Source organism: Gastrolobium bilobum, unplaced genomic scaffold, assembly GCF_033153095.1.
Source record: "Gastrolobium bilobum isolate Gb01-03AN ecotype WA unplaced genomic scaffold, APGP_CSIRO_Gbil_v1 utg8008, whole genome shotgun sequence".
Lineage (NCBI taxonomy): Eukaryota > Viridiplantae > Streptophyta > Magnoliopsida > Fabales > Fabaceae > Gastrolobium > Gastrolobium bilobum.
In genome coordinates this window covers 46837-59845 of record NW_026895942.1, presented here as the reverse complement: position 1 = coordinate 59845, position 13009 = coordinate 46837, and the positions used below count along the sequence as shown (strand labels likewise).

Here is a 13009-nt window from a genome sequence, read left to right as displayed (position 1 = left end):
TTTTTTATAGTAGGCCAGTCAGATATAACACCCCGCGTCGACCCGGTTTGTTATCATTGTAATGGTATTAAGCGCAGCTAATATTAATTACTTGCGGCAAAAATAACGTTAGACTTATTAAGTGAAGAATGCATATAAACTCTTTCCTTTTTGCTACGTGTTACAATTTGCATAATTAATCTTACATTTACCTATTAATCGTTCACTTGTAACGTCCGTTGATGTCAGAATTTATCCACTAATTATTTTATTTATCATAGTTAACCATTCACTAATTAATTTTTCATTTCATGCCAAATATTTAGTACTATTTTGTGATTTGAACTCACTAAAATTGAAGATTAAATACATCTTTATATATGTATTTTAGAATAAAATCACCTTGAGAAAGTCTTATTTTAACCTTAATTAATGGTAAAATCGATCACTTGAAATATCTTTATCCTATAGTAATGAAATATTTTTGTATGTGTAAAAATGTTTTAGCTGTTTCCTGTGTAAAACTTTTGCATCTTTATGTACTAAAAATAAAACACTTCTATTTGTCATTTGATCCTTTCATATCTATCTAGTTGAGTTTTCTTGCTTCCGTGTTCTTTAGGTATAGACAGAGTCACCATTCAAGATCTTTGTCTGTCTTAAAATCGATTGGGTCCAAATTTCCCTCACATGTAAAAAGTAGGGCCTTTTTGGTTGGCTTTTTCAAGATGCAGTTTACTTCCTTTTTTGTTTGATTATAAAGAAACATATTCAACTCTTTTCTCCTCATAAACCAATTCTTGTTTAGCTTCTACAATCGCATTCAATTTATCCAAGTTTTGATTATGTAATCATATAAGTCAAAGTAGACTTTCTCAACAGCCAAAATAGTGCCTAGTCAATAAACTGAGTGAAAATATCTAAAAATTTTATTGAACTTTGCTTAAACTTGCAGCTTGTGCAATGAAATTCTATCATGCTGAGCGAGAAGTGGAGTTTCCTAGTCACCATTCTATTCACACAACTCCTACTACCATTAGTGTGAATTGCTTTGTCCTACAGAACGACAATCATTCCCATTAATACCATTATATATACACACACAAAGCAGAAAGGCACAACAGAAGGATGATATAATGACTTGTAGACCTCAGTCCTCGTGAGAGGAATGGCGACTATATTTTTCCCTCCTAGTGTGTTCATCTCTTTCTTTTCTTTTATGGGAATGTTTCTCTCTTTTGGTAGAACTCTTGTATCGATGTTCTTTCTCAGATGAACTCCTGTCAGGGTAACGATCACCACTCCTCTCCAAAGAGCTCCTTCGACGAGAGTGGTCTTCTCGGTGACTTGAACTCCTTTTGTAGTGACCTTCCTCAATGTCCACTGAACTTTTGAGGGAACCTTCTGTTCTTTTCCTGTCATTAGAACTCCTTTTATGAGAGTCTTCTTCCCTGTCTGAAAGGTTCCTTTCTCTTCTAGGCGGGGATGGGACCTGTACATGTGTATGGACAAATGAAAAAAATTAACAAATGAATTGTAAATTTCAAAATCTTGGTTTGGAACACTAACTTTTAGTAAACTAACGATTTATTGAAAGCAACACTTGAACAAGTAAAGAGAAACGTCGTGTCATGACCCACAATGAAGAATCCTAGACCAAAAACAAAGTCATTCGTCGTTTTAATATCTTAAAATACTTAATATTGATCTGCTGTTCTTACAACTTTTTATATAAATAGGATATGCTCAAAAGGTAAAAAAACAACACCTGAAAGCGTGACATGTATCTTCCCTCAGGCGGAGGTGGGATGCCAAGCTTCTCCAATTCCTCATATGGGATTGATTTCCTGGTTAAATAGTAGAGAAATAACTGAATCAATAAAGCCACAAGTCAAAGAACAGAAGCTAAGATATGATAGTTAACTTGTTAGGTCAAATTCAAGCTGGTGTCATAAGCCGTATAATAGCTTACAGTCAAATAGTAAATGGAGATATGTCATGCTTTTGTCTACAATGCCCTAACTAGCTTTATACCTTTTCACAAAACTTTTACAATGAAGAATTATACAAACAAGTTCTTTCAGTTTTGAGAATCATAGCTTCCACCACAGAGGCATTCAATCCTCCTATGGCGCTTTAACCTTCAATACACCTATAGTAGTCATATAAATCATTACCGTCATCACTGCCTCATATTTCAATCTTACTCTCCCTCTTATCCTTCTGCCTTTTTATATTTGTATCACTATCAACGGATTCATTTTAGACCGAACTAGTTCAACAACAAAATAAAAAATAAACCTCAGTTGGGATAAAATTAAATCAGTAGAGAATGAACGGTCAATGATATCCCACACACAGCTATGTTTCATGGATACTTCTTAATTTACATTAGAACTTATTAAAACTGGTTCAGTCTCAGACCCAATAAGTATGAGTATTTGTATCAGTGCATCATATAAAAGTAATATAAAACCAAATGAAACCAAACATGGCAATACCGCAGTACCATAATATTTAAAATTATAATAATTGAGAAAATTATACTGACCCGTGAGATTTGGCTAAATTACACTCATCTCCTCTCTTGTTTCAAAAATTACATTGAATTGCTGTGCTTTGAATTTCCATTAAAAAAAATAGTAATAATCATAAAAAATAACAAGAACCAAGACTTATCTCGATTCTTGGGATTGGCCACATTTAAAATTTTGCAGACACATACTCCCCCTAGTACAGCCTTCCGTACAAGTGAGGGATACAAAACATTTTACTCTAATAATCAACCAATTGACATAATGCTTCAATATTCATTTGAATTTAACACACTAGAGGTTGTCACACATGTCTTTGAAAAATAGGTTATAAGATTGCTCAGAAATAAGGAAAAATATAGTTTGCAGATATAAGAGGAATGAACTGTACAGTGGTGCACGAAATGGTTTTTCTCTTCCGCCAAAACGAAGTTGTCCTGATTCCTTCTTCCCACTAAGACCACCACCTGTAGAAGAGGACAGAAAATGATCAGATGGCTCTGGCTCAGTGGGTAGATATGCAACTTAAAGAATGAGTCACTTTAACTGACCTAACCTTCTAGGAATCCATCCAGGCATCAACTGCTGTCTGTTGTAATCAACTATGATTTCACAATCATCAATAAAAGAATGATGAGCATCCTGCAAACGAGAAAAATCAATACTTATTAGTACCATTAACATTTCATAAAAAAGCATATTACAAGCCAGCTCTGAAGTCCAGATGATTTCATTAGTACCAGATATGCTCCCTATATATATAGATAGATAGTTAATAAGGCTTGATAGGATTTTATTTTTTGTCATGTCATGAAGCTTCACTTTTTTAAGCTACAAATTAGACAAAGTTTTAACATGTTGTAGCACCATATATGCTCGTCGCATCTCCCTTTCAGTTTCATATTCAACAAAAGCATAACCACGAGAAGCTCCTGTCACTGCAACCAAAAATAAATAAATCACATGTAAAAACTTAAATTCCAAAGCTTGATAATATGTATGGTTAAAAGAGAAATTATCAATATATCATTCAAAAGCACAAATGCATAAAATTGCCAAACCATTTGCAGGGTCTTAACACAAAAACATGGCTATACAAGATGCTGCATATATAGCCCAATTGGAAAAGCTATATCTGTTGGTAAATGAACAGTTACAAAGAGTTAATAAAGGATCCTTTTCCAGTATGCGGGCAAACCATAAAACAACTTAATAAAAGAAAAAAAATACCAACAATCACTGATTCAAATGGTAAGGAGCTTGTTCCCCTTAACTAGAGGTCTAAAATTCGAGCACGGGAATGGAGAAAATGGTCTTGGGAGAGCCACCTCCTACATTGGTCGGACCATGCTCGAACCAGATTAAAGTCGATGATTGATAAACAAGTGGAGAAATAAAATAAAAAAGAAATAATATAAGCTCCCAGGCATATAAAATTTAGATGCACCATATTATTTCAATAAGATGGAAAACAAATTATACTGGAAAAACTATACTAAAAATAGCAGTATCTTGATTCCTGAGAGACTTAAATATTTCACAGTTCTTAAAATGACTTAAATACAACAAAACATATCATTGAATCTAAAATAGTTTTTTTCAAAAACACGGTCAAATTCAGAGCATTATACAAGTACTCAATCAGCAAGTAGTGTACTAAATCATATTGACCAGCTCGCTCAATAAGAAATATCATTTCTACTAGATGTGTTTCAAAAAGCATATAATTTGAAGATGTAAAAGAGATCCACATAGAGCTGGAGAAAATAACTGGCATAAACTGACAATCAACGAGGGGTTAAGAACTAAGATAGACCAAAGAATGATACCAATGTCCCTGACCAAGCGCAAGTTCTTCACCCGACCATACTTATTCATAACCTGAAAGATAAAAACCACACATTCCGTAGCAAATTAAGACACCAGAGAAGCTACTTATGCCATAAAAATGAGGTAGCAGCAGTATCCTAAACATAGTTCAGGAGAACTGTCAGTATCCTCCATAAATCCAACGAAGTTCTCTTCCTTCCTTCCAGGAAAAAACTCATAAGTTTACTCAACTGTAATTGAGTTCCAGATGCTCCTGTTGAACTCATAAGCTTTATGTTCGTTGCATACTCTTGCTGATCTATTGTTTATGCAGAGACGGGGTCAGAATTGAACCCTATCCATGTAATCTAATTTCTTATTTCCCTTCTTCAGCAAAAATTAATCTAAATTAACTAAGCTAAAATATATTTGGAACAATTTTCTACATATTTGAATTTATCATATAAACAAGGAAATTTTTTTTCAGATGAAGAAAAAAGAGAGGCAATATTACTAACTTTTAACACTTCTAACATGGAAGATGAACATATTCTATTTGCATCCCACATAAAAAAAAAAAAAATCGAAAAAAAAAAACTTTAACCTTGCGGAGAGTATGTTCAGTGGTGAGGCGAGAGAGGTGACCCACGAAGAGAGTGCAATAAGGGTCTCCAGTGGCCTTAGGATCACCAAATGGGTCATCTGCAAAATTCAATTTTTGAACTTAAAATCGAAGAAAATTTATAAAAAAAGGAGAGTAGAAAAAAGAAAGATCAAATACAGACAGAGGCCAATTGAGGAACAGAGTTGAGCACGATAAACAGCATTGTCGTGAGGAACAACATCAGTGCCGTCGATGCTGCCTGCTTGAATCGGATGGTAAGAATCCGCATAGAAAACTGAATTCAAGTTTCTCGACCTCATACTCATTGTTCTTCACACTTCACTCTTCACTACAAGAGAGAATAAAGGGAACTCAAGATTGCTCAATGAATAAGCTGAATGATATTTCAACAGTTACTGTGTTCCTCGCTTCTCCTTCTCGCTGCTTTGCTCCTTCTGCGTTCTACAAAAACACTACATTTTTTACTTTTTTTTTTTTTTTTTATAACATATTTTAAGTTTGGGATTTGCATTTATCATTTCACATGACACAAAAAATTTCCTACACACACAACATCATTTTGTGGGGCTCACATTTTTTGAAGCAAAAAAAAAAAAATTTATGGCACGCAAAACGAATCTATGTAACATTACACAATCACTTTTCCTGCAACATAACTCTTATAAAACCCTTTAAGTTTTTGCTTTTGCTACTTAATTTTTTTTTTAATTTGGATTAAAAATACTTTTTATAAGTTGTAATTTTTACCAATCTTAATTATTTATTTGAGGAATGAGCCTCAGCGTTAGGTTCTCTCTCCACCCACTTAATTCAGATACATATATTCAGTAGTTTTGTAATTTTTAATTAATTTTTTTTATCATTTTAAAGAATATAATTTTATATTTTTTTGAATTTTTTAAAGCAAAAGGATTGTGTTTTCCTATATATTTGCGGACAACGGCTAAAAATTTCTCGAAATACCATGCTCCCTAAAAATTTTGCCAAATATCATGTTATCAAAAACGCTACAACATCTGGCGTTTTACGTTTAGACACGTGGCAGTAGAGTTTAAAGCTATGTAAACTTGCTCAACAGTTTAGCATTTTTTTAACCAGTCAGTGTGTCCAGGCCTAAGTCGCTTTGGATGTGCATGACAACCATTCTATTCCCTAGCACTATTTCTGAAAAGAAATAATTCTTTTCTATTTATGTTCCTTGGAACAGTTTATGAGAAAAAAAAAATATTTGATAACATGTTTTATTTTTATTCCGAGAATGAGAATTGTGTTTGATAACACAATAAATAATATAATAAAAAATAATTTCTATTAAATATAAAAAAATTTCGGATCATCACTTTCCTTTCCATATAGTGTGGTTGTGGTGGCGGCGGGGGGTGGCATGGTGGTGGCGGCGGCGGCGGTACGGCGATGGTGGTGGCAGTGACGTGGTGATGATAGTGGTGGTGGTTGTGACAGCAGTGGCTGCGGCGATGGCGGTGGTAATGGTGGGGATGGTGATGGTGGAGGTGATGGCAGTGGCTGCGACAATGGTGGTGGGTATGGTGGTTGGTGGCGGTGACAATGGTAGCGGTGGCATGAAGGTGGTGGTTGTGATGGCATCATGGAGGTGGTGGTGTAAGTGGCAGTGGTGGAAGGTGATAGTGGTGGTGGGGGTGGTGTAATGGTGGTGGTGGTTGGTGGCGACGGCAGCGGTGTCGGTGGTGGCTGCAGCAATGATAGTGGTGGTTGGTGACAGTGATGGTGATGGTAGCGGTGGCGATGGTGGTGGTGACAGTGGCGTGGTGATGGCGATGGTGGCGGTGGAGACAGTGGTTGCGATGCTGGTGGTGGTGGTGACGGTGACAGTGGTGGTGATAGTGGCATGGTGGTAGTGATGGGTAGAGGTGGTGGTGATGGTGGCGGTGGTATCGTGGTGGTGGGGGTGGGTACGACAGCTGCGACGACGATGGTGGCGGTGGTCGTGTTGGGATGATGGTGGCGGTGGTGATGATGGTAGAGATGGAGAATGATTAAGAGATATAAATGTTTCTCATTTTGTGCCCAGAAACAAAAAAGCAGAAATTTTCTGATTCTTTTGTCTGTTCCCCAGCACAAAAATTAATCTGGTTCATCCCGAGAACAAAAAAATAAACCGATTTTAACAAACGAGTTTTTTATCCATTTCTATTACCGGGAACAGAAATTAAAAAAAAAAAAAATTGATTCCGAAAACGTTGTCATGCGCACCCTTTATGTACAAGCGTGTTACGTGACATTTTGACACGTGGAGAGAGAGGATTAAAGTTGCTGAATAGTACATAGACTATAGTGCAACGTGGCATATGCATATGGAGTGTCCATAAGAAAACGATAAAAATGATTCAATGTCCAATAAATGCTGATTTGTTTTTTGTTTTTTTTTTTTGAAAAATATAATAAATAATAAAGACGATTTGCTTTTTCAAATAGCGAATGCAAGCATGGAAAACATTTAATAGTTGTATGATCAGCCCAATGAATTAATCAATTCTGCAAATTTAATGTTCAATAAATGTTGATTTATTTTTATTTTATATTTTTGGAAAATATAATAAACAATAAAGACTATTTGCTTTAAGGAAAATATTTGATATAATTTTATTGATTTCTATTTGATTAATTCATTGGGCCAATATAACTTTAAGGAAAATATTTGATATAATTTTATTGATTTTTAATTTTAATTTATTGCATAATTGATTAATTCATTAGGCTGATAACGGTAGCTTTGAATCATGCAACTGTGAAATTTTTTCCATAGAGAAATATTTGATATAATTTTATTGATTTTTAATTTAACGTCCAATTTTTCTCTTTGCGTAATTGATTAATTCATTGGGCCAATATAGCTTTAAGGGAAATATTACATATAACTTTATTAATTTTTAATTTTAATTTATTGCAGAATTGATTAATTCATTGGGCTGATAACTGTAGGTTTAAATCATGCAAGTGTTAAATGTTTTCCATGCTTGCATACGCTACTTGGAAAAGTAAATCGTCTTTATTGTTTATTATATTTTCCAAAAGGAAAACAAAAAGCAAATTAGCATTTATTGGACATTAAATCGTCTTTATCATTTTTTCATGGACACTGTATATGCATATGTCATGTTGCACTATATTCTCTGCACTATATCAAATTTTTGTTTCCATTTTTTTATATATTTGTTTTTGTATATCGAGTTCCATGATTTGAATCAAAACTCATGTAAATCTCTAAATGGATAGCGTTGTGTATTTCTTGGGATTTTTTTTTTTTGCTAAACATTAATGTGCATTACAAGTCAAATAAGTTGAGTGTGGTGCAAAAGCCATAGTGTAGCACATTTTTTTTTTGGGGGTTTTGTACGGAGTTGGTTGCTCCATTGCTGCATTTGTTCGAAATCTTTATTGTGATTTATATCTCCTTGATTTCTTTCTGGGATTAAGATTAGTAACGCTTCTAGTTTTTCATATTTTAGACAAATTAGGAGTGCTTCCTCGTTTTCTTGAATAATGCAAAGTAAGCTTAGATTCTTGTTTTTGCTTCCATTTGTGTTACGGTTTTGGTATGGTGTATGTTAGTGTATATATAATATCACAATTAAGTTCCCGTCTTATGAACTATCGATGTGTTAATTTAAAAAAAAGGTTTTTAATAGAATTTTTTAATTATGAAATAAATTAATTTAAAATAACTATAATTTTATAAAGTGAAATAAAAGGGATTTTTTGTATATTGCATAAGAAAAAAACAATCTTTCAGACACACAAGGAACAGAGAGTAGAGAATAGGGGAGAGAAAAAAAATTAAAGTGAATTCTATATAAGAATTGTGTTTGCTGGAAAATTATTTTTTCTCACGCAACATAAAAAAATGATCCCTTGAAATAAAATATTTATTCAAAATTCGATAACTATATATGAGCCCAGTGCGTTTCGGCTTTTTTTTTTCTTCTTTTTTTGGTAGAAGGGGGGCACAGCCGAGTGTGTTTCGGCTTTTAATCTTAAAATTTGTATGCATTTTGATTTAAGTTAATGTACAAAATTTAACATTTACATATAGTCCAGTGTGTTTCGGCTTTTAATCTTAACATTTGTATGTATTTTGATTCAAGTTAATATATAAAATTTAACATTTACACATAAGCTGTTTATATAAAATAAAAAATAAAGAAAAAATATTATTATAATTTGTTTTTTTATATTAAATTTGTATGCATTTTGATTTAAGTTAATGTACAAAATTTAACATTTACATATAAGTCTAGTGTGTTTCGGCTTTTAATCTTAACATTTGTATGTATTTTGATTCAAGTTAATATATAAAATTTAACATTTACACATAAGCTGTTTATATAAAATAAAAAATAAAGAAAAAATATTATTATAATTTTTTTTTCAGTATATGTAAGTATTTTTTTATGATAATTTTAAAAAAAATTAACTCAATCTTATATATATATATGGGCTTTGCAATTCTGCTGAGACTGCAAAATTTGAGAGTTTGCAGCTGACCCAAAAGTATTGTGGACCCCACCATTTTTAAAAAGTAAAATAGAAATAAAAATAAAGAAAAAATGATGATGAGTGTGTGGCAGTAGAAAATCACTTCTGCATTCATAGCAGAAGTGATTTCCCATATATATATATATATATATATATATATATAGGTAGCTTTTTTTTTAAGTCTTAGAAAAAGCTTTCTTTAAATTGGAAAAGTATTATATTTGCATGAACAAGGAAAATGATTATATAGAAGAAATAATTATTTTTTAAAGGTTTTTTTATTTTAAAAATAACTTTGCCAACAACTAAGCTAGTTTCAGAAAGATAATCTACACACGGAGCTCATCTTTGGTACAACAATAGTATACTACTGCCATTGAAAATTAAACACTTGTTTTTAATATATATTTTTTTCTTTTCCATGTCATCAATCAGTATAGGTGTTTAATTTGTATTGGAGGGATGTATAGAAAAGTGGGTAAGACAGTAATATTGTGAAATTTCCTTACACACGAGAGTAGCGGAGCCGAAAAAGTCACCGGAAGTCATCAGAAAAGTCACCGTAGACGACTGTCAACGGTGGACGACGCGGTCAACGGTGGTTGGTCAACGACAACGGTGGTCAACCCAACAACTTCCCAAAGATCATTCTTTTCTGATGTGACAGATCAGTCTAAGCTGCAGTCACAGAGCATACTAAGAAAAACCCGAAAAAAAATAGCAACGGGAATCCCTCAAGGAGGGTGATATCTCTCTATAACCATATTGAAATTATGGAAAATAGAACTAAGTTAAACGGATTAAGATTCATCTTGTTAGGCTCTAGATACCATGTTGAATATCATAGATACAAGAGGAAATGATAGTAATCCTTGTTATATTAAACTACACAACATTGGTGCTATTATATAGCAAACCAATTGAAGAATACAAAGAGACACACTCAATGTGGGACTTCTACACTATTAACACTAACACTCTTAACACTCCCCCTCAAGCTGTAGCATATAGATCATATGCTACAAGCTTGATACATAAATAATACTCCCATTAGGAACCAAAAACAACAATGTGCTAAAAATGGCGTCGAAATTAACATCAACATGGAAGATGCCGGAATGATCATCGGCAAAGACAATTGTGCTGGAATGACCATCAGCAACATGGACGGTGCTCCCCCTAAAGAGGAACTTCTAAACAGTGCCGGAATTATCATCGGCAAAGACAATTAATTGTGTTGGAATGACCATCAGCAACATGGACAGTGCTCCCCCTCAAGAGAAACTTCTAAACAGTGCCGGAATTATCATCGGCAAAGACAATTGTGCTGGAATGACCATCAGCAACATGGACAGTGCTCCCCCTCAAGAGGAACTTCTAAACAGTGCCGGAATTATCATCGGCAAAGACAACTGAGCTGACCAGGACATCAACATCAAGATCCCTCTCAGACATTTCATTTAACAGTTGGTGAGCAGCCGTGGTTTCCCCTTGACTATGCTACAAGCTTATTACAAGAAAGACCAAGTAACATAACATCAAAATAAATATCCTAAATGAGAAACCAAAAATAAGAAAATAACATCAAGTAATATTGTAGAAATTTCCTTACACACGAGAGTAACGGAGCCGGGAAATAATAAGAAAATAATTTTAGTTCGTATCTAAAAATCCAGTCAAGTAAAACCCAGCCATGACAGAACTTACCACAATTCTTTTTTTAAAAAAAAAAAAAAAAAACTATTAACAATTTTGAAAACCTGCCAACGTGAAGGTCCCAATTGGTCTCCATAGGACTCTGCTGGTTGAGTCTATCTTAAAACAAGCTATTCTTACTTGGTTGAGCATGCAGAGGTGGAGATATGGAGACCCATAAAGATGGTGCATTCTTCTGAATATCAAATTGTAACTTACACAAGAATGGTTTGTTTGTTTTTGTGTGTGGGATAAATCACATATTGGGTTGAGCATGCAGAGGTGCAATTATGTTCTAACCGAGAATATTCATATTAAGGTGAAACTAGCTTTCTATAATAATGAGTTATTACTTATTACTTGTTAAAATGATTATTTTGAAAGATTTAAAAATTCTTAATCATGTATATGATTACCAAATACCAAACAATATGAAATTAAAATTGAAATTGTGTGTACCATGTTAGACCATCATAAAGTCGCAAGAAAGAAGGGACAACATGCTAAAATCTTCATCTCTATGACCTATTCCGAAAATGGTAGCCTCAACGATGAGAGCACGACGGCTCATAGGATTTTACCCCAATATAAATAGGCTAGAGAAGGGATCTAGCCAAATATCCTGAAAATAGTTTGTGTCCACTAGGTCTATCCATCATGAAAAACTAGGATCAAACTAAAACATACATTGCTACCCAACTAGGCTCAATACTAACAGATGCCATAAGCACAACTCAATATGATCACAATGGGCTAGTCAAAATAATACAATTGGAATATCCATTAACCTAATTAATTTTAAAAATAGAAAAATAATTAATTTATATTGCCCATATAAAGAAAATTTTCTAATATTCTCACACTTGGGCTATATTAATTAATTTAATATTATTTTGAAAATCATTTTATTTTGAAAATGATTCTATCGAGTTAATAACTAAGAGATCATTTTACGTGCCCACGATTTTAATCACGTATATGATTACAAAATACCAAACAATATGAAATTAAAATTGGGATTGTGCGTACCTTGTTGGACCATCATAAAGTCGCAGGAAAGAAGGGACAACATGCCAATATCTTCATCTCTATGACCTATTCCGAAAATGGCAGCCTCAACGATGAGAGCATAACGGTTCATAGGATTTTACCCCAATATAAATAGGCTAGAGAGGGGATCTAGCCAAATACCCCGAAAAGAGTTTGTGTCCACTGGGTCCATCTATCGTGGAAAACTAGGGTCAAACTAAAGCCTACGTTACTGTCCAACTAGACCCAATATTAACAGATTTCATAAGCCCAACTTAATATGATCACAATGGGCTAGTCAAAATAATATAATTGAAATATCTATTAACCCGATTAATTTTAAAACAAAAAATTAATTAATTTATATTGCCCACATATTTTTTTTTAATATTCTCCCATTTGGGCTAATTTCATTGCTCAAGTTGCAAGTTTAAGCGAAGTTCAATAATATTTTTAGATATTTTCACTCAGTTTATTGACTAGGCACTATTTTGCCTGTAGAGAAATTCTACTTTAACTTATATGATTCCACGAGTTCAGATAATCAAAACTTCGATAAATTGAATGCGAATGTAGAAGCTAAACAAGAATTAGTTTATGAGGAGAAAAGAGTTGAAAATATTTCTTTATGATCAAACAAAAAAGCAAGTAAATTGCATATTGAAAAAGCTAACCAAAAAGGCCCTACTTTATAAAACTACATGTGAGGGAAATTTGGACCGGGTCGCTTTTGAGACACAGACAAAGATCTTGAATGGTGACTGTGTGACTGTGTCTATATCTAAAGAACAGGGAAGCAAGAAAACTCAACTAGATAGATATG

At 33.4% G+C, this 13009-nt stretch overlaps 1 protein-coding gene across 1 annotated transcript; it reads right to left on the bottom strand.

The window, feature by feature from the left end:
* Nucleotides 1–963: 963 nt before the first annotated feature.
* LOC133296903 (U11/U12 small nuclear ribonucleoprotein 35 kDa protein) lies at nucleotides 964–5355 on the bottom strand. The gene is made up of 8 exons (XM_061495949.1): nucleotides 5108–5355; nucleotides 4927–5024; nucleotides 4343–4394; nucleotides 3381–3451; nucleotides 3065–3155; nucleotides 2905–2980; nucleotides 1748–1826; nucleotides 964–1471 (listed from the first exon to the last, which is right to left on the bottom strand). Exons 1-8 carry the CDS (start codon nucleotides 5250–5252, stop codon nucleotides 1130–1132), a joined length of 954 nt encoding a protein of 317 aa, XP_061351933.1. The 5' UTR covers nucleotides 5253–5355; the 3' UTR covers nucleotides 964–1129.
* Nucleotides 5356–13009: the final 7654 nt, after the last annotated feature.